Source organism: Suricata suricatta, chromosome 15, assembly GCF_006229205.1.
Source record: "Suricata suricatta isolate VVHF042 chromosome 15, meerkat_22Aug2017_6uvM2_HiC, whole genome shotgun sequence".
NCBI classification, from domain to species: domain Eukaryota; kingdom Metazoa; phylum Chordata; class Mammalia; order Carnivora; family Herpestidae; genus Suricata; species Suricata suricatta.
Window position 1 is genome coordinate 16514753 of NC_043714.1, and position 27865 is coordinate 16542617.

The 27865-nt window shown below is 41.0% G+C and overlaps 2 protein-coding genes across 9 annotated transcripts in view; one reads left to right on the top strand and one right to left on the bottom strand.

The window, feature by feature from the left end:
- The window catches only part of CSPP1 (centrosome and spindle pole associated protein 1), a 133199-nt gene extending 124225 nt beyond the window's left edge, over window positions 1-8974 (top strand). For 4 of the 5 annotated variants that reach the window (XM_029923133.1, XM_029923134.1, XM_029923135.1 and 1 more), the window contains 4 exons: window positions 558-621; window positions 4098-4207; window positions 6512-6650; window positions 8174-8974. In XM_029923133.1, coding sequence (XP_029778993.1) covers window positions 558-621; window positions 4098-4207; window positions 6512-6650; window positions 8174-8358 — 498 coding nt within the window. In that variant the 3' untranslated portion in view covers window positions 8359-8974. Of the gene's footprint in view, window positions 1-557; window positions 622-4097; window positions 4208-6085; window positions 6152-6511; window positions 6651-8173 lie in introns of those variants that run through there. The other variant, XM_029923132.1, reaches the window with a different exon arrangement.
- An 824-nt stretch (window positions 8975-9798) lies between these two features.
- Window positions 9799-27865, bottom strand: part of ARFGEF1 (ADP ribosylation factor guanine nucleotide exchange factor 1) — a 153930-nt gene continuing 135863 nt past the window's right edge. For 2 of the 4 annotated variants that reach the window (XM_029924027.1, XM_029924030.1), the window contains 6 exons: window positions 20989-21121; window positions 16945-17084; window positions 15049-15217; window positions 13666-13804; window positions 12579-12696; window positions 9799-11255 (listed from right to left, as the gene is read on the bottom strand). In XM_029924027.1, the coding sequence (XP_029779887.1) occupies window positions 11091-11255; window positions 12579-12696; window positions 13666-13804; window positions 15049-15217; window positions 16945-17084; window positions 20989-21121 (864 nt within the window). In that variant the 3' untranslated portion in view covers window positions 9799-11090. Of the gene's footprint in view, window positions 11256-12578; window positions 12697-13665; window positions 13805-15048; window positions 15218-16944; window positions 17085-20988; window positions 21122-27865 lie in introns of those variants that run through there. The other 2 variants (XM_029924028.1, XM_029924029.1) reach the window with 2 other exon arrangements.

The following is a 27865-nucleotide window of genomic DNA, read 5'->3' on the forward strand; positions in this document are numbered from 1 at the left end:
GTATATATTCACGATGGAGTACTACATGGCAATGAGAGGGAATGACATATGGCCCTTTGTAGGAAAGTGGATGGACCTTGAGGGTGTCATGCTGAGTGAAGTAAGCCAGGCAGAGGACAGAAACCATATGTTTGCACTCATAGGTCTAGCAGGAAAACAAGAGAGACCTAATAGAGAACCAGGGGGAACGGAGGAGGGAGAGAGAGTTGGGGAGAGAGAGGGATGCAGAACTTGAGAGAGTATTGAAAGCTGAGAATGAACTGAGGGTTGGGGGGGAAGGGGGAGGGAGGAAGACAGGTGGTGGTGATGGTGGAGGGCACTTGAGGGGAAGAGCACTGGGTGTTGTATGGAAAACAATTTGACAATAAAATATTATGGAAAAAAAAAAAAAGAGTCTTTCCTGTACCTGGGGAGCGTTGGAATGTGGTGTAGGAGGAAGCAGCCAAACTTTTTTGCTAATTTGGGGGACAGTGTGGAGACATGTGCCTCTTGGTATAATTTTGTTGTTTTTCCATACAATTCCAATAAAAGTCATTAATATATGATGTTTCTTTTAGCTCAGAGAGGACTCTGATGATTTTTTGAAAACTTCATTATTGGAGTCTGATAGTGCTTTTATTGGTGAGTATATTTATTTTACCAATCTAGTTATTTAAATATTTAACATTATATTTCTTTTAAGTACTTTTCTCCATATTTACAAAATCAGTACTTTTTGTTTTGCAAGGTGGGAAAATGTGAATATTCTGTTTCACTAATTTAGTAATTATCAAATATGACTCTTATCTTCAAAACTTTATAACTACAATGAACTTTAAAAGTCATAGAAATGGTTCTCACAAAAACCTGTGCATGGATTTTCATAACAGCTTTACTTCTAATAGCCAAGGCTGGAGTCAGCCCACATGTGCTTCCACAAGTGAGCAGTTAACCTGCACTGCTTCCGCTCTGCGGGTGACACTGAGAGGTCAGTGCAGCACCCTGGTGTGAGGCTGTCGCTCTTGTTTGGTACAACGTTACCACTGGGGGACCGGCCCCGTGTGTAAAGGACTGGTGCTGTTTCTTCAAAGTGCATGTGGATCTTCCAGTTTTAAAAAGTCATGAGTGTATACTTAGTATTTTTTATGCTTGTTTTATTTATGTAAACAACTATAAAATGCTTATGAAATAAAATAGTAATATTTATTTCATGGATTGGGAGACTCAGTATGATTTAAGATTGCATTTCTTCCCAGTTTGATCTATAAATTCAGTGCAATCCCAGAGTTTGTGGATATCAACAAACTGCTTCTGTAGTTTATATGGAGGAACAAGAGACCGAGAATAACCAGAACCATATACAGGAGGACTGACACTATTGACTCAAGATTTACTGTAAAGTTACAGCATCAGGATGGGTAGGACTGGTGAGCATTACAAATAGATCAGTTGAACAAAGTAGAGTCTAGAAATAGACCCAAACAAGTATAGTCAACTGATTTTTGACAGAAGAGCAAAGATAGTTGCAATGGACAAAAGATGATCTTTTCAACAAATGGTGCTGGAACAACTGGACGTCTACATGCAAAGAAGTGAGTCTAGACACAACCCTACACCCTTCACAGAAGTCAGCTCAGAATGGGCCACAGACCCAAGTGTAAGATGCAAAATTACAAAACTCCGAGAAGACAAAAGCGGAGAAAACCTAGAAGAACTTGGGCATAGTGATGGCTTTTTAGATACAACACTAGGCGCAGGCCAGGAGAGAGAGAGAGAAATTGGATAAACTAGACTTCATTAAAAACAAATGCAAGAGAAAGAGAAGACAAGCCACAGACTAGAAGAAAATACTTGGCAAGAGACTCCTCTGGTAAAGGACTGTTAGCTAAAATATACAAAGAACTCTGGAAACTCAACAATAAGAAAGAACTCAATCAAAAGATGGGTGAGAGATACAGACATTGACACATTACAGATGCCAAATAGGCATATGAAAATAAGTCTTTAGGGAAATATAAATTAACAATGAGATTCGACTATTAGAATGGCCAAAATCCACAGGAACTCTCACTCACTGCTGATGGGAATGTAAAAAGGTACAGCCACTTTGGGTGTTTCTTAGAAACCAAACATCCTCCTTACCTTTCAATGTGGCACTTATGTTCCTTTATATTTACCCAAAGGAGCTGAAACTATGTCCATACAAAAAAACCTCACCAAGACACTTACAGCAGTTTTAACAACAATTGCCAAGACCAGGGAGCAAACAGGATGTTTTTCATAAGATAAAAATGTATAAATTTATGGATAAATATACTGTGGTACATCCAGACAATGCAGTGTTATTACTCAGTGCTAAAAAGGAATGAGTTATGAAACCACAGAAAGCCAGAGGATCCTTGAACGGATCAGTGTTACACTGAGGAGTTTTAGGGCAATGAAGTTGTTGTGCAGGGTCAAAACCTATGGAATGTACACCTCCAGGAGTGAAGCCTAATGTCAATTCTGGATGTTGGGTGATAATGTATTAGTGCAGGTTCACTGATTTCAACAAACATACCGTTCTGGTGGAGGTTGTTGATAGGTAAGCTGTGTGTGTGTGGTGGACAGGGGTATATAGGAATTCTCTATTTTCCACTCCATTTTACTGAACTTAAAGCTCTTGTAAAAAAAAAAAATGTGTTTTAAAGCAAGTGAATTAGTGGTGGGTATGTATATATAGAAATCAGAGGTTTTTTATTAAAAATTTTTGAATGTTTATTTTTGAGAGAGAGAGAGAGTGCAAGTGGGGTTGGAGTAGAGGGTGGAGGGAGGGACACAGAATCTGAAGCAGGTTCCAGGCTCTGAACTGTCACCACAGAGCCCAACATGGGGCTTGAATTCATGAACCACAAGATCATGACCTGAGCTGAAGTCATACACTCAATTGTCTGTGCCACCCAGGTGCCCCGAAGGCAGAAAAATTTATTTTTGGAATTTTAGAAAACCACAACTCAATAAATAAAATGTAGCTATTGCTGCCTTAAAGAACAAAACATTTTAAATATCAGAAATTTGAGTATCACTTATAGGGGTAAATGAGAATATTGTATCAGTGTTAAATTTACTGAATGTGATAGTGAAATTGTAGAGATCACGTGCCGAAGTATGTGGGGATGGAGTGTCATGATACCTACAACTTACTGATTCAGCAAAAACTAGCAACACCACCCTCCCCCCTCAGAAATAAAGTAATGTGGAAAAATAAGAAATGGTTATTTTAGATATTCATTATATTATAATTAAAACTTTCCTTCAGGTTTTTTTTTTATTTTTTGAAATAAGGAGTTGCAGAAAAAATTCTACATGTTATAAGGTGATCACCATGATCGCTAGAAAGATCGCAACTAAAAAGACTGACAATACCAAGTGTTGATGAGGATATAAGGAAACTAGAACCTTCTTACATTGTAAAATGGTAGAACCACTTCTGAAAATGGTTTGGCAGTTACTCAGAATGCTAAATATAAAGTTCCATATAGTATCCAGCAAATTAACTTCTAGGAATATACCCCTAAAGAAATGAAAATGCATGCCACAAAGGCATGCACACAAATGTTCACGCAGCATTAATAATCACCAACTAGAAACAGTTCAGATATCCACCAACTGGTAGATGCATAGATAAAATGTGATGTATCCATCTGCTGAAGCAGTATTCAGCAATAAGAGTGAATTGACTCATGGGACAATGTAGAGGAACCTCAAACACATTATGCTAAGTGGAAGATATAAAATATTACCTTGTATAATTCCATTTATATGGAATCTCAGGAAAGGTAAATCTCCCAAGACCGAAAGCAGATTAGTGTTTACCCAGGGCTGGGCAGGTGGGAGTTGTGACTGTCTGCAAGCTCAAGAAAACTTTTTGAAGTGACAGCCGTGTTCTAAACCTGGGTGGTAGTGATGACTACACAATTTTAGAAAAGCTACTGAACTATGTACATTTATAGTAGCTGAATTTTATTATATGTAAATAATGCCTTAAAGCTGTTTAAAAGAGAGTCTTGGTTTAGCTCGGAGTAAAAAGATGTGAAATGGTGGATGTTTAAGACTTCTCTTTTGCACGGTCCTCCTAGGTGCTTATGGCGAGACATACGCTGCCATTGAAGATGACCCCCTCCCTCCACAGTCACGGCTGCCTTCTGCGAGGGAGCGCAGGAGGCACAAAGTGAAAGGACTGGACTTTGTATGTATGAAGTGTCTTTCATTTTTTCCCTTTTCAGTATAGGGGTGAGAGGGGTGGTCCAGCAAACAACGAGCACGTGTTCTGGAAGGAGATGGCCAAAGGTCTAAATGTGGGCTTTGCCACCAAATAGTTGGCTGACCTTAGGCAGGTCACTGAACTCTGGTACCTCTGCTTCTTGGAGGTAGTGTTTTTCTCTCTCCTGGTGTGGGTACAAGTCTAGTAGTGCTTGACACAGAAAGTTCATTCTGCACCCCAATCTTCCTTTTACCCCTTTGCGGAGTATTTGGATTTCCAAGAAGGTACAAGCAGCAGCTAATAAACATTTATTGGAAGATCTGCTTTATCCTTTTAGGCACGTACTATATATAGGTATCTTCTATTTTGGTCAGATAACTTGCCCAAGGTCACATTAGACAGGAAGACTGAAATTCAACCCATATTTCCATAGAATGTATATAAATGTTTTACAAAGTAGCTAGTAGAAAGCCTTTGTGACATTGTCATGTACTTTGTTGAGTAGACAACTTCCAGCAGTTTCTCAAGCTTGTTTCCCCAGCAACCATTACTCTGCTTTCTATTTCTATAGAGTTGCCTTTTCTGGACACACAGAAATGAGATATAGTCGTTTGTGATTGGCTTTTTTCTTTGAATTTTCAGCATGTCAGTACTTGCCTACTTTTTGTTGAATAGTTGAGTAGTACTTCTTAGTATAGCTATTCCATTTTTTTTTTCATTTTTTCAGCACTTGAGCATTTGTGTTGTTTCCCTTTTTAGTCTGTTAGGAATACTGCTTTTAAAACATATGTGTTTAAGTTTTAAAAAATTTTTAAGTTTATTTTGAGAGGGAGGAGGGAGGGATGGGCAGAGGGAGAGAGAAACCAAAGAAGGCTCCTCGCTGTCAGCAGAGCCTGACACGGGGCTCCAACCCACAAACTGTGAGATCATGACCTGAGCCTAAACCAAGAGTCAGTCACTCACCTGACTGAGCCACCCACGTACCCCATGTGTAAAAGTTTGATGTTTTTCTATTCTGTTGCATAAACACCTAGGAATAAAATTGTTGGGTTATAGAGTTAGCTATAGTCAACATTTTGAGGAACTGCCAGACTGTTTTCCAAAGGGGCTACACCATTTTCTACTCCTGCCAGCAGTATATGAAGGGAAACCAGGCATTCTGTATCATGGCCACCACTTGTCCCTTTTATTACAGTCATCCTAGTGAGTGTGAAGCAATGTGTCCTTGTGGGTTTGATTTATATTTCCCTAAGATGTTCAGGATATTTTCGGGAGCAGCTTAGCCATTGGTATATCTTCTTTGAAAATTTATCTATGTAAATCCTTTCCCCATTTTCTAATTAGGTTGTTGATTTGCAAGTTCTTTATATATTCTCGACACAAGTCCCTTACTTCCAGATTTTTTTCTCTAATTTTGTGGGTTCTTTTTTGTACTTTCTTGATGGTGTCTATTGAAGTATAGAAGCTTTCATTCTTGATGAGGTCCAACTTCTCAGTCTTTTATTGCTTGTGCTTTTGGTATCATATCTAAGAAGCCATTACCCAACCCAGTTATCATAAAAATTACTTCTGTATTTTCATCTATAGTTTTTGCGTTTTTAAAAATTTATTTTGAGAGAGCGTGAGTGGGGTAGGGGCAAAGAGGGAGAGATCAAACCCAAGCAGGCTCTGCACTGCCACAGAGCCCAACGTAGGGCTGGCTCAAAACCAAGAGCCAGATGCTTAACTGAGCTACCCAGGTGCCCCTATAGCTTTTGCTCTTAAATTAAGCCAGTGATCCACTCTGCATTAGTTTTTGCAATTCGTGTGGTTTAGGGATTCTAATTTCTTTTTTTTTTTTTTTTTTGCATGTGGACAATCCAGTTCCAGTATTCCCTGAAAAGATATTCTTTCCCCTAGTAAATTTTGTTGGCTCTTTTGTCCATTAAGGTAAAGGTTTACTCCTAGACTCTCATTTGTATTCCATTGATCTGTAGGTCTGTCTTTATGCCATTACCACCCTGTCTTCATTACCATAACACAACTGATTCTTAGCCCCTTTTACTTCAGTTTTTACCTTTTGGGTCTTAAAACCCCCCACACTCATCCCAGCTTGGTGGCATTTAAATATGATCACAAATGCTATACCTTTATCTGAGCCTGCATGAATAAACACCAGGAGTTAGAATATAAATCCTACAGATTTATTTTGTTCATCACACTGTACATTAGGGGCAAGAATATTTTTCGGTTCACTGATTAGTTAACATTTTATGTTACTGTTTCTGAAATTCTATTTTCTAATGGCAGGATAACAGTCATCCTGATGTACCACTAGATGGTCTCTCTTTAAAATCTGTGTCCAGTATAAATATTGATCAGCTTAGAATGAGAAATGAAGAACGACTGCGAAGACTGAATGAACTTCAGAATAAACCAATTAATACAGGTAAATGGCCAAGCCTAAAGGACTATCTAGCACATTCTGTAAGAACTGAAACCTGTTTCCATGGGCGTTTTCACTGCTGGCTGGAGTGGGGGTGGAGGGAGGAGTTCTGAAGTCCCTGAGTTGTAAGGACCAGAGCCACAGACACCATTCAGGAAAACCTCGATTTAGGGTCAGTTTTGCACCAGATTCTTTCTACCAGAGAGGGTATTTTTTTTTTTTTTTTGGCGTGGATTCTAAACAGATGAAGTTTTTATTAAATATATCATGTCTTTGCTTTTAGCAGGGAAAATGCTGGTTAGTGTCAACATGTCACTTCCCTTATCAGGGGAATTATCAGACAATTTTTTTTATTTTTTTACTTTTTTGCTTGCCTTTTGATGCCATAGAGCAAAATAGCCTCAGGTTAATATTTCTTTTTAGAAGCTGGTGTTTTCATTAGGGCTTCACGGTCTCACTGCTTTGCTGAGCGGCAAGTTAAAGCACTTCTCCGAGCACAGGCAGGATGGTTGCTTAGGCGGCAGTTAGTTTTAGCAAATAGCTGAGCGGTCTTTTCGGACAATTCCTGTTAGTCTGTAATCCTACATCCAGTAATTTTCCAATAGCAATTATTTTTTACCTTTAACACTTTGTTAATTTAAAATTATACAATCGGCAGCAGTCCAAGTGATCTAAATTGATGGAGTCATACTTTTCATATCATACCTGAAAAGTGGGTCAGTGGGAAAACAATTCTTTTAATGTGTACCAAGGATTACCTATCACTCAATTTCTTTTAAAATCAGTAAGGAGAATTAATATTTAGCAGGAATATATTTAAGTAATTGAGATAAAATAGAGCATTTGAAGAATCTCGGAAGGTTTTCAGCTTCTGAAGTTTAACATTGTCCTTTCAAACAGGAGCTTTTCGGTATGATGTGGATTGACTGCTCATTAAATTGACTGCACGTCTTTGCTGGGCTGAGCCTTCACAGACCAGGAGATGTAATTAAAACAATTTTTGACATCAGAGAGTAGGAAGACAGATTTTCCTATTAAATCTAGTAAGTAATATACAGATGAAGAAGTTGAACACATTCAATTAAAGAATGAACCATTAAATTGAGGACCTACTTTTAATGGAGTAGAGACCCCAACCTCTTAGATTAGGTGCAGGAATATAAATAATTTCATCCCGTTTGGTACTTTCCTTAAAATGACTTCCTTTCTTTATAGCATCATTAATAGGTTCAGAGTATTTCTAAAACTTTGCTAAATTTAAAGTTTTGTAAGATTTTTTCATGCTCCTACTGACAGTGTGTGGCACCATCTTTGTAATCCCTGTGGGTGACGGTACCATGGAGTCACCGTATTCACTTGACTGTTTTTGTTCTGACCTCTAAAGTGAAGTGTCTGGACAAGACAGTACAGTGTAGAACATAATATGGGGAACCGTGGGGCTGGAACAGGTTAAATTACAGGTCATCTGTGTTCACGTCACCTCGTCACCAGCGTTACCTGAGTCACGTCCCTCTTGCCTCCCGTAGATGACGAGAGTTCACTGGTTGACCCGGATGACCTGATGAAACACGTGGGGGATGACGGCTCAAATTCCGTAGCGACTGAGCCCTGGCTCCGCCCAGGCACCTCAGAAACACTGAAGCGGCTCCTGGCAGGGCGGCCGGGCCAGGAAGAGCAGCAGCAGAAGGGGCTGTCTACTGCCCACGGCTGAAATAAACCTGTGCTGGACCCAGCAGTGCCTTTTAAGGTGAAAGGGATGTTAAATCTGAACCTTTAACATGTGTTGCTACTTTTGGTCACTACCTGAACGTTACTTCCACAAGTTCCATCTGTATATAAGGTGTATTTTTCCCATGATGATGTGTATGATGTACAGAAAAAGGCCACGATTATTAATTTATATAATGTAGAATTACAGAGAATTATTTTTGCACAATTCTGCCATACATTAGGTGGTAATGAACTCTTGGAATCAACTACCATATGTGCATTATTAAATTCTCGTAAGATAAGGTGAATGAAACCAGTGTTTTAACAGTACTGCAAAATCTAGACTTGTTTGTACATTTGCCGTTGTTATCACTCGTCAAAATGATTCACTTAATAAATACACTGGTTGTAGTTGTGACTTTCAATTGCTGGGTAATGAATCACATGTGCTAGTTATTTCCATGTCATTTATAGCAACTGATTTTACTCCCATGAGCCATACACTATTTAAATGCCACCTCTTTCTGCCTCTATTTTTGTGTGAATGAAGGCATTATATTTACTAATTTATATGGCTTAACTACTACTTGATAGAAATAAATTATTTTTATTACCAATGTCAGTTTCTTATTTTAACTGGAATTGAGGTTTCTAAACAAGGTGTTTTAGACGTTGAAGACAAGAACGCCCAGGCCAGACTGGGATCCTTGCTGCACCACCACGGACCCTTGGATGAATGAGTGTTTTTCTAATCAATCACTCCGTTAGGCGGCACTTTTAAAATTCTGCGAAATAATTCTTTGGTCTTTAGCACCCCAGGCCCTCCTTCTCGCACATTTCCATTGATGGAACTAATGGCAGATAAGATCGGATAGATAGGTTTACCTCAAGTGTGAAATTTTACAACCTAACCCTGGTTTATTTTACTGTGAAGATTTTTCCTCTCCTATCTTCATTTTGTCTCCTCTAGAGAGAGTCCTGGAACATAAAATAGCCACCAGTTCCAGGTTTGTTCCCAGCTTACCTGGGTGGTGGGAGACTCCCAACTCTAGCATCCTGCTGGGCTTAAACAGGGCTGTGTGGTGGGGGCACTTACAAATGCACTGTTCAAGAACACGTTATCTAGAAGTATGAACAGTTTTTAAACGCAACCCTTAAATAATCCTGATACTCCATTATTATTATTTTTTTTTAATGCCGTTGTACCACACAACTCAAAGTGACTCCTAGGACCCACGATGCCCCCTGGCAAACTGCCCCAAAGGGACTTCTCTTAGCTTGGGCTATTAATACACAAAATATTAAAGGTTGAGAAAGCAGGATCCTAATGCCAAAAGCAGGAATGAAATATATCTGAATTAACACTGAATTGGCAGTTCTGACCAAGAATATTCCTAAATTCAGCTTTTAACAGAAAAATAATGAAACATGGGGCTGTGGATTACACAGGTTTTGATTGCACTGATGAAATAATCCAAAAACTTTATTGACCTATAACCTGATTAGAATATGCCAGATGAGAATCAATATTGTACAGAAAGTTGTACAGAATTTTTTACATAGAAAACTTTACATCTGTACCATATACATTTTATCCATCTGAAAAAATTTTCTACATCCACTGTTAATACGGAATGCTTGACAATCTTGCCTTTTTTTTAACCATCAGAGCACAATTCACAGTATGAATACATTTCCAGTAAATCTAACTTCCCCAAACCATGCCAAATTTGTTATTTCAACATATTCAACATTAAATTCTGTACATAGAGTAAAATCTACATCAAGCCCCGCCACCCAAAAGAAAAAAAGAAAGTGACAGCAACCTAGATTCATTCTGCAGTGATTCAAGTTTCAGTCCACGAAGGGTCAGCTCTATGTTAATGGCTCATCTTTTAGAGGCCCTAAGAGAAGTATATTACAGGGAGGTCAGTAGGTGTGTTTTCTACCTTTTTTGTTGTTGTTGATCATGACAAGTGTCAGCCACAACAGCTTCTGGGCATGTCAAACCTCCAAAGTGACCCCCTCCCCCAAATAAAAAAGAGTTCAACCCAAATGTTTAGTGCATTTGACAAAATATTATAGGTATTTAGCAAATGAATAAGAAAATAAAGAAATTAAAATAAAACAGTGCAGGAAGAACTATATAATGTTTAAGATTTTTATATTACAGACCTGCATCTCTGTACATTTTTCACAGAAGGATGATTACCAGTATCTCAGACAGCCTGAGTGTGCAAAAATCTTCAGAATAAGAATACCATAGTTGCTAAATATCTTTTACCATGAACAATAATTTCTTCTTCTCCCCCCTACCCCCAATTATAAACATTTTATCCTTCAAAATACAGCTCTCCTGAGGTGTACTTCTTGCAGAAGTTCAAATCTTTACATCTATAGTTCTTTGGGTAAAGTTTTACTTCCACACCTGCCAAAAATATGTGGGGCTCTCCCTGCTGCCAAAGACAGGGAAGGACACATGAACACAAGCGGACACTGTGGAAAGAAACTTTCTGCTCAACATGAGCCCAACATGACAAACAGAAGCCACCAGATTACTCAATAGGGACTGGAGCGTTGCCAAGTTTGAGTTACAGTTCTGAGCATCTTTACCAGTAATTCTCAGACACTGCAATTCAGAGAAACCATTTTTCAGGTAGGAAACCTCAGCTCCTGGGTCCTTTTAAAAGAGCAGAGGGCTGTAAACACCAACAAAAAAAGACCAAGTTGCCATCATTGCTTGTTTATTCCAGGTTCCTGTTCCGGTGGCTGTGATATCTGAAAAACGACTCCAATTCGCAGAAAAAATCTTCTAAGGACAGCACGAAGTTCGGGAATCAAGTCAAATTGCATAATTTCACATAAGAGAGGATAGTAGAATGATGCGTGAGCTTTAAACTGGGAGAGGGGAAGGGGAATGAGTTTCTCCGTTAGTAGTGCTTGCATTCCAAACCACAGTAGCTCAAAATGCCTCTAGAGTCAAACCACTTTGGGGGGGGCCTGCACTGATCAGTGCAGACAGAGGAAAGACATCTATGTAAAGCAGTGACTATACTGATCATGAACCGAAAGAGAAGTACTCAAAAGACTTTAACTTAATATAAACATTCACTTAACCTACCCTTATTTTGAAAAACATTTTCTATTATATTTCCTTGACAAACTTTTAGTATTTATCATGGTTTTTCCTGGATAATAAGCAAAAGTAAGACCAGTGGGAATGACAGTTGAGATTTTATAAGCTATGCGTTACTGAAACTACCTTTGTTAGGGAAACTTCTAGCTAATACTTAAATCTAAAATTTGTACTCTTTTGGCAAAGATTATACAATTATGGTTCAACTGATGTACTATGATGGTCTTTGCTAGACTTCCTTAATGTCTGAATACAAGTCACCTGCCTATTCTCTCTCTCCTGCTCCCCATGAGGGACAAGCAAGCATGTGACAGACCGTGGCACAAAAGCCTGCAGTGGAATAAGACAGACTGAGCTTTGGGGTCCTCCTGGCCACAGGCTGCTCATGCCTTAGGTCACTTCTCCAAGCTCGATCCCATGTGAGAGTCAGATGGGAATGCATGTGGAACAGAGCACATGACTTGGGATAAACATCTGTATGGCGCCAACTGACACTCCACGGCCTCTACCGGGTCCCATGGCCCAAATCTCAGGCCACCTCATTGCATTTTTAAACCTATTCAGGGATCATAGCAACTGTTTCCATTTATGTGAGCTAGAAGTTGCTATAAAGTTTTAAGAGTGAAATAATGTATGTATACTTAAATTAAAAATATGGAACTGTATTTCTACTGTTTTTAAATTCTTAGAAGAGCTTATGGCCCATTCTATTAGGGGCTCTGTGTCACATGGAACCAATAAATGTGCCAAGGAATGGCTGAGGCCTGGAGCACAGGCCTGGAGTAGGGGGCAGAAGAGCAGTTTTCAAAATAGGGCCGAAGGAGAGACTAGAGACTTCAGGGGTCAGGATGGAAACTGCACAGTGTGTGGAAGCCAGTAGCTTGTCAGAGTCCTAAAGGAGGAAGAAGAATGAAGGGCTAATGAGTAGAAGGGCCGCGGTGGCCCAGGACAGAGCAGCGCTGCGGCCTGGGCCTTGCCTGCTCTACCTCGGAGAAGCGGGCCTACAGCCCAGTGCCCCAGCCTCCCACCTGACTGTGTGCTGCTCAGGCTAGAAATGCTGGGCTGGGAAAAGATCTCATACTTACCCTATTGTCACTTATCTTTAGAACTTTAGTTAGAAACAAAAGCAGTAAGTTAGTCCACGCTTCCCGATGACTCTCTGATGTCAGAGTAAGGAAGTAACTTAGAGCTTCACTGCAGACACTGTAACAGAAAAGACTCATTTTACTCGTGCTTACACACCTGCTGTGACACGGTGGGAAGGGCCTTTACTATTACGAACTGGTTAGATTCCATCTGCTTATGTTACCTAGAGTGTCAACATGAATGTGTGCTTTTGAAATTAGGACGAAAACCAGACATTATAAAAAGCCACTGCAATTTATCAGGAAACTCACATTTTTCTCAAAGTCTCGCTGAATTCAGAGCCCCTGTGTGTAGCACATGTCCAAGCTTGGCATCAAGAAACTTGGGCTGAAAGGTGGGGTGGCTCTTCCCTGTACTCACCATGAAGGTGTAGATACTTCTGGGCCTTAAGAGTCTCATCAGTAAAATGGGCAAACAGGGATTGAGTCCTCTCTTAAAATTCTACAGTGTATTTAATAGGACTCTGAGAACATCTATTCCCTGAGAACACACAAAAACATGCAGGAGACAGCATTCCTTCTGAATGACGTGATTCCTTCTTAGGAGTTTAAAAGTCAAAGGACAGAATCTTAAGTTGTCTTGAAGTAAAAAGCAAATGCAAAAAAAGTAACACTAACAAAACATATTTTTTTTAAATTAAATGCAGGCAGGTTTTCACTTTCACAAATAATCAGTTTGTAAAAATGGAGTTACCTGTGGCATGAAAAAGCCTAAAAACTACCAAGTTTTAAGGAGGGGCGCCTGGGTGGCTCAATCAGTTAACTTTTAAGAGAGCAGACTTTCTTTGACCTGCGGCGGCGGCAGCCGCAGACATGAGTTGCTCATGTCCCCAGTTGTGCACAAGTCCGTTCATCTAGGAGACTGTATCTAATTTTCCCAGTCTCTTCCTTACACTCCGACATCTGCATGGTCCTGCGGCAGGGCGGGGCTGTGGACGCTGCCCCCAGCACAAGCCTAGCCGTCCCTTCCTACTCTGTGCCACTCGGCCACGTCAATCAAAGACAGAAACTCAACCAAGAGTCTTACTTTAAAAGCCTTTGCTGGACCTCCTCCCAGGCACTAACCCGGCTCTCGTCCATGTACATCCGGAAGAGAATGCGCAGCCCACAGGCCAGGCTGCTCGTCTCCTGCTTCAGAAGGTTAGGTTTAGATTTGCCTTTGAAACCTGCAGGAAAGGGAGATTTCTAGGATTAACCTGGGAAGGCATCCTTACAGAAAGAGGCGAAAGGGCCCCCCGCATAGGCCCGTTTGGTGTAAGCCCCTGCTGCTTACAAAGCAGAGCTACCCTAAGCCACAGCAGCCCGAGCCCAGGACCTCAGCTCCCCTGAGGTGGCCCACGGGACAGCAGTCACACAGAAAAGGCACACCCCCGGACTGGGAGGGAGGCCAACTTGGGCAAGAATTGACCCTGCGATTTCTATGTTTAAAATTTCCTCCTCTTTCAAGCTGGGGGCAGGAAACACAAAGCATCTGGGCTGGGAAACTGGAACTCTTCAAATGAGACTGCCCTGACAGGCTCCACGCAGCCTGCGCCAGGGCTCCTGATCAACAGGGCAGACCCCCCGGCAGGAGACGCTTTCCCAAGGCCACCGGCAGTGCGAAGGGCCCACCACTACGGACACGCAGAGCCTAGTGGCTTTGCAGGAGCACTCCCAGCTGAAGGGTGAGAACAACTTTGGTTGAATAAAGGGGAAAGTCAGGTTGAAAAGGAACTAGGATGAACAAAGCCATGAGCTTAATTAGGAATTAAACACTTATTTTAAATACAATATCCAAGTGTAAAGTACACAACACTATTTCACAAAGTTTGATGTTCAGTAAAGATTTTTTTCTGCATATGCTGTCTCTTCCAGCACTGTTTTGTACCTAATGGGCACCAAAGAACTATTCTTCAATAAAAAAATAAACCAATGTTATAAAGTTTTATTTAAGTATTCCAGCTCATTAAAAAATAAATATGCACCGCCCCCCATGCACCACTTCCATTCTGAGGTGCGGCCACTCGCGCACAAGTATGAAGGAGTCATGAGATTGCACATGCAGCATTCCATGTCCAGGACTGTCCTGCACTTTTTCCCACTAAACAGCAGGTTCCATACGCTGACAGTACCCACGGGACGGCCCACGCGGGGTGAGCAAGATGGAAAAACGGTCAAATCAAATAAGTTGACTAAACAAAGGGGAAATAAATCTCCCCCAGCAGATAGATTGCTTATTGTAGGTTAGACAAAGACCTGGCGATTAATTCTGGCTATCGGACTGCCTTCTAATTATACTGTTAAGGTAGAAAGTTCATACAGGGAAAGCCATAGACCTGAAGCACACAAATCATGATTTCTGAGACAAGAATGCAGCCCCGGTGCACGAGTGTTCATGGTGACACTAAAATGTGACGCCTGTGCAGCTTACCTGCTTTCCACAGAGCGGTCCTCTGCTCATTGTTGGAATTAAATGCTTTTGCAAATCTATGTGACTCTAATAAGCAGTCCAGTAGCTTAAAAAGTTGTTGTGATGTTAAAAAGCGGTACATTCCTTGGTCTTGAGTATCAACACGAACATCAAAGTCCACGGCATCTCTCTTTGGAAAACAAACCACCACAGCACGCACGCACGCGCGCACACACACACACACAGTCACAAATTTTAGTAAAATCAGAACTCAGTGCTTCCCCAAAGAATCAGCTTTACGAGCAAGCCACAGAACTTAATCTTTTCTATCTCAATAGAATAGGAAAAGACCCATCTTTTGTGACTACATTTCCAGAACCTTTATTAGCCTATGCATCCCAGTCACCATGCACCATCTCCTATCTTTCCAATTCCCTCCTAATTCCTAACTCCAGGCGCTGTGCCCCCACCAGAGCCTATAGCCCTACTGTTCCTCACCCCTACTTAGGACCTCATTTCTCTCTTTACCAGTTTGGATCCCAGGGTCTGCAGTTAGAATTAATCTTTTTTTTTTTAATTTCTTTTCTGTTTTTTATTTATTTTTGGGAGACAGAGACAGCACAAGCAGGGGAGAGTCAGAGGGAGAGGGAGACACAGAATCTGAAACAGGCTCCAGGCTCTGAGCTAGCTGTCAGCACAGAGCCTGATGCGGGGCTCAAACCCACGAACCGTGAGATCATGACCTGAGCTGAAGCTGGACACTTAACTGACTGAGCCACCCAGGGGCCCCTAAATTATTTTCTTGCATAATCCCTAATTATCTGGCAAAACTGCCTACTCCGCCTCTAACCCACATAACAAACATGACGGGAGTGGGCTCTGGGTGGTGCCAGCAATCCTGCAGCACTGCTTGAGTCCACTTTCTAGATGATTAACTCATGTTTCCACTTCTCTCCTCAATTATCTAAAATTCTCTTCCCAGCCTCGTTTGGTAGAAGATTTTTCTCTCAATGAGAAACCAGAAGCTGTCAGAATCAGACCTCCCACAAACTCCCACTGGCAAACAGACCAACCTTCCCATGTGGAGAACAACACACTTTGCTTGCTTTCCTGTCACAATGCACCAACTGCCTGTGCTTCTAACCCCTCAGGGACTGTCACTAGATGCCACTCCCATCCACTCAGAAAGATTCCAACGGTCCCTCTGTCCACCGTGTGAATTAGGTTTTCTCTCTTCCCTGAAGGATTAAAATGCTGCAATATTGTCAATCTTAAAGACAAAACAAAGCAAAGCCTTCTCCTGACCCCTTCATCCTCCTCCAGCAGTTCTATTTCTCTGTACCCCTTTACAGCAAAATTCAACACAATTATCAGTATTTGCTGTCTGCAATTCCTTTCTTCTCTGGTATCCATTTCAATAATGCTCTTGTCCTCAACATTAACAATTAAAATTAAGCACAATGTCAAGGTCACTGAAGTCCACCAAATTGCTTGAAGGTAACTCTCAGATGAAATATTACTTAAAAAAAAAAAGAAATATTACTTGGCCCACTCAGCATCTAACAGAGATGATCACATCCTTCTTAAAATTTTTTTTCTCCATTTGGCTTCCAAGACACCACTGTCTCTTGCTCTCCCCTTGTCTCATGGATTCTTATTCTCGGGCTCTGTACCAGCTGCCTCATCACCAGGAGCTCTAACCATGGAAGCCCCCCCGGGCTCAGTGCCTGACCCTCCTCTCAGCCCTATCCACACTTACTGCCTGGAGGAAATCGGTTAGTCCCAAGGTTTAAAATGACATTTATGTGACAAAGAGCTCCCAAATCAAATCTCTAGCTTGACCTTTGCTCTGAGGCCCAGACAGTGAAAGCCAACTTCCCATTCAGCATAAAAGCAGTTGTCCTCACATCTCCGTACCTGGGCTGCAGCGAGGTTTTCGGCATCTTCCTTCTTACTTGTGGCTGGGAAGAACACAATGTTGTCGATAGTCTGGATGAGTTCCAGCTGCACAACACATTTAATCAACAGGGCGGCAAACAATTTTTGTTCTGGAAATTCTGTGAGGAAACCCACCCCAATGCACATGCAAACAAAAATTATTTTGAATCCTTTATAATTTCTATGACATTACAATGCTTAAGGAAACATTCATATGAATGAAGGTTACTTGCACACATCACACTGAGTACATACTGCCTTTGCACATCAGCACCACTCAGTAAATCTCATCAACTTTTAGAAAAGCCTTAGAAAATTAATTTTTTAAATAAAAATATTCTCAATGACTTAAACTAGTAAATTATGTCCAAAAAGGTCCCACTACGAATTTAAGAAGATTTAAATTATTCTTTAATAAAATGAAACAAATGCATTAAAAGCTAAAATACTAATAGCATTTACTGGAACTCAAATTTGACCTTTCAATACAGCTAATATAAAAACCTGTACCAAAAGAAAACAACAGGAACCAGATCTGCGAGCAAGGAAGGAGGGACAGCCACAAATTCTGATAAATAGGGCAATACTGCAGGTTAACCAGAGCACATGTTTATTTGGACCCAAGGTTAGAAGCTGTAGCTAAAATGACCTTATATTTTCAAACAGATCCATAAGCAAAGAAGTCTATAAAAAGTTATGCCAAGTACATGATCACAAAATGCTCTCCATAGGTGAGATGACACATCGCTACATTCCTCTAGCCGGACGAATTTGCTCAACAAGACACAAGACTGTTTCTGACAATCCACAGCCTATAAGGTCGTGTCCATAGCTTCCCTTTTCACTGACCATCCCAGTTAAGCAAATGCAAAAGCACAAGATTAGGAAATAGGATTCAACTACTGAGATACTGCAAGAGTGTGGCAGCGCTGACAAGTGGCTCCAAGGACGGCCCAAGGCCAAACCTCAATCCTGGAATGTCCAGTGCATCTCTTCCAGTGAACTTTCCAGGGGGCAGATGACTGGCCGAGGGGAGCGGCCTGTAGATCACTCAGGGCAATCACTCAGCATTACAGACTTACAATCCTTCAGTCTCTACTTTTGCTTTTATTACAAATTCCCTTTGGGGGCACCAATTTGTGGGACACGAATTCATGTTAAGGACTTAACGGACAGCAAAACAATTTGCAAAGATTTCTTCTTATTGAGGTCATGAATAAAGACTCCTTTCCACATAGTTTTCAGAAATGTTGGCATATGTAACACTCAAACAAAAAAGTAAAACAAAGAAACCACAAGTCCCACAACTGTCTCTTTGGTATCTTCTTCCTAGTCCTTTTACCTCAGGCAGAGCTGATGACGACCAGTCAGTCATCCACCTCCCTCATCCAAGTCCTAAACTCAGTCCTTAGAGCAGGAGACTCCAGGCGGCACAGCTGGAACTCCCACAGAGACTCGGGAGTAGGCTGATATCTGACAAGATGTGTTCTCATCGGTTCTGGCATCAGCTGCTCAAGGGGAGGAGGAGCTGTCAGCAGGAAGATAGTTCAGCAGATGAGGCTCCCCTCTGATGGAATGGGTGAGGCTGGGCCTCTCCCTGCTTTCTGGTGTCCTTGGAGACTATGGATCTTATCTTTAGACTCACTAGCCATGGCATGTTTGGACAGATTTTCTAACACGGGCTGACTGACGCTGCCAGGGTTATATTAGGTGACCATCGCACTGGTTCACCAAAGCTAAACAAGATTCACTATGCAGGACAGCAGGCACTGAGCTGAGACTAGATGGGGTGGTAGTGGTGTTTTCTTAACATGCACAGAAAAACCGAGACAGCCGCCCTTCAGACAAGGTCACATACTCAGGTGTGAGTTGTGATTCTTTCCTCTGAGCAGGAGAGAGTCAGACAGCAGATGGTCTCTCTTCATTAAACAGAGGTACCACCACTTGTCCACTAAGTGAAAGGGCTCCTGGGGACATGGTGGCCATTTGTTCTTCCTCTAGCTCCACCTATTCTGAATCAACATTTCCATGGTGAACTCTTCCTAAAGAACTTCAAGGGGAAAGAGGACAGGACATCTGATAGTAGGAAACAAGCCTGGGCACTCAGCTCAGCGTGTGGGGGGTGGCACACAGCTGCAGTTACGGGGCATATCCCTAGATTAGCCAGGTGAAAGCTTTCTAATGTGTTATGACTACATCCTTTTTTTTACAGGGCTAAGCAGATTTAAATTCAGTCTTGGGGCTGAGAGAGAAAACAGCCACTCACTATTCTGTCCCCTATGGCATGTCCAGTGCACACTAAAGCTGTCATGGATTCCTGGACGAGACATGCTGTTCTCCAAAGAATAGGAATAAAAAATGAGCCACTCACCACTACCCATCTCCCTCTCCCCTTTAAGAAGTTAGCAAAACACAGTGACTGAAGCCAGAAGCTCTGTCTCTTCCCAAGAACAAGAGTAAGAACCTAGGATTCATTTAAAAAAAAATCCCTGGGAAAAAAATTAACTCAAAATGGATCAACAACCTAAATGTAAGGGCTAAAAGCATAAAACCTTTAAAACCTTGGGGGAAATCTTCATGACCTTAGTTCTGGCAACGGATTCTTACCCATGACACCAAAAGCATGAGCAAGAAAAAACAGGTAAATTGGATTTCATCCGAGTTAAAAACTTTGTGCATTGGATGTTATTAAAGACATGGTAAGACCTATACAACAGGAGAAAATAAATATTTGCAAATAATGTATGTGATATAGGTACAATATCCAGAGTGTGTAACAAACTTACGATTCAGTAAGAAGACAACCCAATTAAAAAATGAGCAAAGGACATAAATATTTCTCCACAGAAGACATACAAATGCCAATAAGCATATGAAAAGATGCTTAACATCCTTAAATGCAAATCAAATCTACAACAGGGGAGGGGTCATTAAAAAAAAGTGTTGGTGAAGACATGGACAATTTGGAATTGCTAGTTGGAATGCCACTGTGGAACATGGTTTAGTGGTTCCCTACAAAGTTAAACATAGAACTACTCAATAACATGACCCTGAAATTCCACTCCTAGGTGTCTGGCCAACATATAAAAACAGGTTCTCAAGTCATACTGTACACAGACATTCAAGGCAACATTACGATAACCAAAAGGTAGAACAAACCCAAATCATCAGCAAATGACCGGATAAACAAAATGTGATACATATCCAAACAAATGACAACTGGTCAGAAAGAGGTATCAATCACTGATCAGTTTTACAGTGTGGGTGACCCTTAAAAACACTATACTAAATAAAGGCTAGACATAAAAGGTCATATATTGCATGATTCCATTTATATGAAATATAGAAAATCTACAGAGAAAGCAGATTAGTGGTTGCTAGGAGCTGGGGAGAGTAAGGAGGAATAACATTAATGGGTGGAGAGTTTTCTTTTGGGATGATAGAAACATTTTGGAACTAGGTAGAGTTGGTGATTGCACAACCCTCGGTATGTACTGAATTTTTCACTTTAAAATGGTTACTTATGTGGATTTTACCTCATTTTATAAAAGCAATTATAGTTGTCCTGTTTTCCTGTAGGCAGAAGGTAGCTTTTCCTTGGTGTTAGAATTTCCTTCAGTAAAGAAAGTTGGATCAACTTTGTCAAAAATAGAAGGGGTTCCCCTTCACTGTGAAGAACACTAAGAAGTTGAGTGGAGGACTTGGTGTGGAAAGAAGGCTGGCTTCTCAGGAAGCTGGGTGCTCCTGCTCAGAAAGCACTATAGAGAAAGGCCCGTCAGGCCCTACTTTTGCAGAAAGAATATGGGGAGAAAAGAGGTGCTCAATACAAACATTAAGCACTTGCTTAGAAAAAGCTGGTACTGCAGGTGTTAGCCAATGTCCAACTTGGAGCAAATGCAGTAACAAAGTGACCACATAATCAATTACAGTATATATTGGTTAATAACAAAAGTAGAAGCAAACATTTCATCCCTTTCTTACATAAAACAAAGCATACGATTTTTACTAGGAGAAATAACTCACTTGCTGTATGTTTAATTTTGCTGACTTCTTCGTTCACAGTAGAGACAGAAGCCAAAGGTGCTTGCTGTCTATTATCTGCAGATCTTGGTTGAATAGAATCATGAATATCTACAGATTTCTGTGATATTGTATCCTAATAAAATAAAAAGTTCATTTTAAGTACAACAAAGCTTAAGGATGAAAACAGTTTCTAGTATGCTGTTTTTGAAAACAATTACATAGGGTCACTATGAAAAGGACATTCTGAAACACAGTGATTACAGACACATTGGGGAAATGACTTAATGTTACCTATGCACAGATAAGAGCTGATAGCCTTTAAAAGAAAAGCTTCCTTTCTGACCCTCACTGGTCTCAGGTCTGGTGCCACCCAAAAGCAATAGATAAAAATGCTATGCTTCCTTGTGTGGAAAAACTAATCAGGTGCATGAATCTTCATGCAATCTAAACAGAGCATTGAGGTGGCAGACATGCGACAGGTTTCTGCAAACTCTGTGTAGGTGGAGCTCAGGAAAGCTTTATAGGGGTGAGTTTAGGGAAAGATGTTCCATAATGCACGGAACTGGCGACAAGAAAGGTCAATGAGGTGACTAACTAGGAGTGTGGTGTCATGAGAGAAGCTCTACGTTCAAGTCAACACCAGACTTTGGCTCCAGCATTAGGTAGAACCTTTGAAAAGCAATGAACACTCCTGAGCTAGGGTTTTCCAATCTGAAAATGGAGTACCTTTCCTTGTAGGTTATTAGGATAATACATGCAAAGCACTAGCGCAGTATCAGACAACATATGATAGTTGTCATTGCTATTCTAGCTTTATTTTGTTAGAGCAAAATACAGAAGCCAACATGTGGTTTCCAGAGGAACTGAGAATTCTGACCCAACAGTTTTAGCTGGAAGCGAACTCACCTGGATTTATGAAAGGAAGACAGGGGCCTGCATTCCCAAGAAACAGTGCTAATCAAAATAGTATTTTAACTTAAGATTTAAAATATCAAGCTTATGATTTTTCATTTGCTGTTCCGTATAAAAAGGAGACATGTACCAAATCAAGTTCAAAAAATTTCTAAAAGGATCAAATGTAAAAATATTTTAAAAGTCAAGTGCTACACATATCTAAAGCCATATTATTGTTATTACTGTTCTTACTCATCTTTGTATTTTTCCTACGTATATAACAAAGAAGAGGCCTTTAATAATAATTATATAGATCTAGTACAGTCATTGGGTAATTTCTTTGACCACGATGGCCTGTAATATACTTTGAAGTAAAAACATAAAAGGAAGTGGGGCGCCTAGGTGGCTCAATTGGTTAACCATCCAACTTTAGCTCAGGTCACGACCACATGGATTGTGGGATCGAGCCCCAGGGCTCCATGTTGACAGTGCATAGCCTGCTTAAGATTCTCACTCTCCCTATCTCTCTGCCCTTCCCAAGCCTGCACTCTCTCTTTCTCAAACATTAAAAGAAAAACTTAAATGTGAGACTGTATACAGCAACACTTCTAAATTTATAAGTCCTTTAAGGGAATGTTTAGTGTTTAAAATTAACTATTAAAAACAAATGTCACTTTTTAACTTGCACGTTTTTTCTTGAGAGAGAGGGAAAGCATGTGCACACGGGGGAGAGGGCCAGAGGGATCTCTGCAGTCTCCATGCAGAGCATGCAGCCCAATGCAGGGCTCGATCCCACACCCCTGGGCCATGACCTGAGCTGAAACCAAGAGTCAGATGCTCAACCAACTAAGCCACCCAGGCACCCCAGCTTGTACATTTTAGTAAGTATATTTTACGGGGTAAATTAATAAGTCGATAGAATAAAAAATGTATTGTCTTACTGAATCTAAGTGAAAGCACTGGTTTTTTAATTTTTTGGGTCACTGGCTCTTTTGAACATTCTCATGATCTCTAAAAAGCTTCTCCTCAGAAAACTAAATGTGCACAAAAACTAGGTCACAGTATTGGGAATTTAAAAATTCTCCTTTGTATCAAAGGGATTTTTTGATGTTAGGCATACTGCGTTCTCAATTTTCCTGTTCAACCAATGTAAATAAAGATGATTTTTTGGTAATCTTTGCACTTTTTAGAACAGCTGTGCACCAGAAGTATGCCCACACCTCTCTTTTTAAAAAGGACTCTTTAATGGAAGAGGAGATCCAATGGAAGAAATCTCTATGTATCAAAGTGGAGACATCTCTGGGATATTCCAAATATGTTACTGTCCAAATAAAATTTCATTTTTTGAAAAAACTACATATAAATGTATACACTATACATATAAGTGTATAGAAAAGAACTGCAGTAAACTCTGGAGTTGCAGTGGGAGGGCAGAGTATAAAAAGGGCCTTGCATTTTTTTTATGCTTTCTTCTGTACTGTATTTTTCTTTTTTAACAATAACTGGGTATTTTTCTATTTTTAATTTTGAAAAAGTAGTCCTTCACCAAATCAGTGCTGGATATGCACCTGTGCTGGGCTGTCACACTCCTATTGCTTGCAAGTTTGCCAAGCTGAAGAAGGCCGATCGTTGTTTTGGGGGAAAGGTGGAAGACAGCCCTAAATTCCTGAAATCTGGTGGTGCTGCCATCGTTGATATGGTTCCTGGCAAGACTATGTGTGTCTAGAGGATCTCTGACTATGCTCCTCTGGGAAAGGAGACAGTGGCTGTGGGGCGTCATCAAAGCAGTGGACAAGAAGGCAGCTGGGGCCGGCAATGGTACTGAGTCTGCCCCGAAAGCTCAGCAGGCTAAACGACCATTATCCCCAATAACGCCACTCAATGTTTTTTAATATTTATTTTTGAGACAGAGAGACAGAGTGCAAATGGGGGAGGGGCAGACAGAGAGGGAGACACAGAATCCGAAGCAGTCTCTAGGCTCTGAGCTGTCAGCACAGAGCCTGATGGGGGGGCTCGAACTCATGAACTGATCATGACCTGAGCCGAAGTTGGACACTTAACTGACTGATCTACCCAGGTGCCCCAACACCACCCCAGTCTTCATAAGTGGTAGAAGAATGTCTCAGAAACGTTTGTATCAATTGGCATTTTAAGTTTAACTGTAAAAGACTGGTTAATGGTAACAATGCATTGTAAAACCTTCAGAATGTTTTGTGGACCATTTGTTTTTTTTGTGTGTGTGGCAGTGTTATCAGTTTTTAAAATCACTACTTTTTAATGGAAACAACTTGACCAAAAATTTGTCACAGAATTTTGAGACCCGTTAAAAATGGGTTTAATGAGAAAAATAAAAATAAATACAAAGTAGTCCTTCAGTGCACAGCCAGATATACTCAGCTGAGTATGATATGCGGAAAAGACCATAATTTCTTGGCAAACTCTTAAGTCGTACAGAGAAGAGAAGAAAGGAAAGCAGGGGGTGCAAAGGTTGTGTATCTGCAAAGTGGTGGCAGCAGCAGCTCTGAGAAGGAGCCACAGAGAAGGTGAGCTGGTCCCAAGGGGGAGCCCTGCTCGCGCCCTCCCCCCCCACCCAGGGAGCCCTGCAGCAGCCCAGGCCCAGAGCACGCTCACCCTGGCACATGCCGCTCCAGTGGGTTTCTGTGCACTGAATAACCTGATCTAATTCTCATCACAAGACCACTCTAACACGAGGTTAGGTAAACTGCTGAGGCCACAGAGCCGGTCCCTGCAGAGCCAGGATTTTATTCTGGGTCTGACACTAAAGCCCACACTGCAAATTACCGTACCACACAGCAGAGGCAGCAAAAACAAAAGCCCACAAAGCAAGCAAGGAGTGGGCCAGATTTAAGAACAACAGAAAAGAGTAAGCTCATTCTGGGCTTGCAACAGGACTTCATAAGTGGTGGAGTCTGTGACGAACAGACCAGTCCTGCGGATGAGGTCATGGAGCAGCGTGGCCCCGATGTGCCGGACGGGACAGCTCTCTCAAGACTGACAGCAGTACTTTACTGTGAAATCTAAGTTTTAGTCATTGACTATTAGGTAAGAAATTTAAAAGTTGTGGAGGACAAATTGACCAATGGACACTAGTAACCGCTGAGGCTGTGGGGTACCTCATTGGTTCAATTGGTTGAGCAGCCAATTTTGGCTCAGGTCATGATCTCATGGTTCACGAGTTCAAGCCCTGTGTAGGGCTCTGTGCTGACAGCTCAGAGCCTGGAGCCTGCTTCAGATTCTGTGGTCTCCCTCTCTCTCTGCCCCTCCCCCACCAATGCTCTATTTCTCAAAAATAAATAAAATCATTAAAAAAAAATAGAATAACGTCAGATTAGAGAATAGTATTGTTCCAATGGCAATTTCCTGATTTTCTTAACTGCACTGTTATGTAAGTTTCTTTTTTCTTTTTTTTTTTTTTTTTTAAAGGAAAAACAGACTAAGGAATTTAGGGATGAAAGGACATCTTATTTCCAAAGAATTCGAAAAGTCTCTAGGGCTGCACTGGGTGAGTGAGACAAAAAGGATGGAGGGAGGGAGGAAATGATAAAGCAAATACAGTGAAACAATAACATCTGGAGAAACTCGGTGTCATATAAGTTTTGTGGGTCAATTGGCTAGGCTAGAGTATCCAGTGTTGCTATAAAGTGACTGTGCAGATGTGGTGAACATCTACAGCCAGTTGATTTAAGTAATGGAGATTATCCTCAATAATGTGGCCGGAGCCTTATGTGATCAGCGGAAAGGCCACCAGGTTTCCCTGAAGCAGCAGCTCTGCCCGTGGACAGCAGCTCCTGCCGAGGGCTTTCCAGCCTGCCCTAGAGATTTCACACTACCGGCCCCCATAATTGCACAGCCAATTCTGTGAAATTTAAATAAAAATTATAGATATGTATGTGCGTAGACCATACACACACGAATAAATATATATGTACAGACAGAAAGAGAGATTTCCTGCTGATTCCACATCACTGGTACAATACTGATTGGTACAGATTTTGGTACCATGAAGCAGGGTGCTGCTATAGCAAATACTTAAAATCTGGAAGTGACTTTAGAACTGGGTAACAGTAGAAGCTGGAAGAGTTTTGAGACATACAACAGAAAAAAGCCTACACTGCCTCAAAGAGACTGTTAGTAGCAATATGGACATTAAATGCAATTCTGGTGAGGATGGAGGAGGAGGTAAAAATGCATGACTGAAATCTTCTGTCATCCTAAAGAATACATATGTGGTCATGAATAGAAGGCTGACAGAAATATGAATGTTAAAAGTGCTTCTAGGGAGATCTCAGAAGGAAATTTGCCACATGTTACTGGATAATGGAAGAAAGGTCATGTAAAATCTTGGTTTGTAAGCATAATTCCTTCTGGAAACATGCTTGTAATCCAAAGCACTTGTGTACAAAAGCAAATTTCAAGAACCACTGGCTCAGTTGTGATCATGTGATGTTTGGCATCACGTACTGCAACATACTGCTCGCTTATCAAGTTAAAATTTTATTAGAAATGTTTGTCCATCTTGTGGAACAGTCGCAGAACAACCTTGCAATCCAAGGTTTTCTGTACTTGTGACAAAGTAGCAGAAAACTTACCTGAATTGTATTGTACTATTGCACGGAAAGCAGAACTTGTAAGTGATGAACTTGGATATTTAGCTGAGGATCTTTTCAAGGAAAAGGTTGAAGATGTGACCTGGCTTCTCCTTGGTGTTTATAGAAAAATGTGAGGATACAGAGATACACTGAGGAAGAAATTAGTAACTAAAAAGAACTAGCACTTGATAATGGGGAGGATCTTGGCCTATCCAGATTGCAAAGGATGCTAAAATTAGAAAATTCATTGTTTTGAAAGCATTTCTTTGGATAGCTAAACAACATTTTGTTGAAAGAGGTTAGGTATGTAGATCCAATGGATCCAATCAAACATCTCGCTCAGCAGAAGCCAAGAAGAGAAAGTTATCCACAATGGATCCATGAATAAACCTCTTGACACACACTAGAGACCAACAGGGATTTTAAGAATGATATACCAGTAGAAACACAGCCAGCCTAGACTGAAAGGGACCTGGGATAAAATGAAGGAAAGTTATTAGACCTCTGGGATTCTACAGGCAGGAAATGGGCTGATGGAGCTGCACTGCTGCGAACTTAGAGAGCAGACCTGCAGGCTCACAGGAGGAGCCATGGGCCCAGAGGGCAGAGCATGGAGGCACAGAGGATTATCCTCAGGCCTTGAAACTTAATGGAATTTACCCTGCTGGGTTTCTAACTTGCTTGTTAGGACCAACTACCCTTTCATTCCTTCCAATTTCTCACTTTTGGGATAAGAATGTTTATCCTATGCTTGTCCCACCACTGAATTTTACAAGCAGGTAATTTGTTTACAGGTCTGCAGATGGGGAGGGATGATGCCCCAGAAGAGACCACATACCTGGTCTAGCTGGCTGTGATGATGAGATTTGGGACTTCTGATATGACATTTAGAACAGATTTTGGACTTATTGATGCTATAATGAGGTAAAACTCTGGGAAATACTGGGAGGCGGTGAATACATTTGGCCTGAAAGATGAACATTAGTTTTTGGGTGCCAGAGGGTAAACTGCAGTAGGTTGAACACACAGTGGCTCCAAAAAGGTATACCAAAGTTGTTACCTTTGGTACTTATGAAGGTTACTTGAAAACAGGGTCTTTAAAGACGTAATTAAGTTAAAGATCTTGAGATAAGATGGCTTATATCGTCTCTTACAGACATAAGAGATGGCTAGTGTCCTTACAAGAGAAAGAGGCAGACAGGACACATACAGATTTGACACTGTACACGCATGTGAAGATGAGGGCAGAGACTGGAGTGATGTGTGTACAAGTCAATGTATGCTAAGAGTCACCAACAGCCACCAGAAGCTGAAAAGGCAAAAAAAAGGATCTTCCTTAAAGCCTCTAGAGGGAATGTGGCCCTATTGATGCC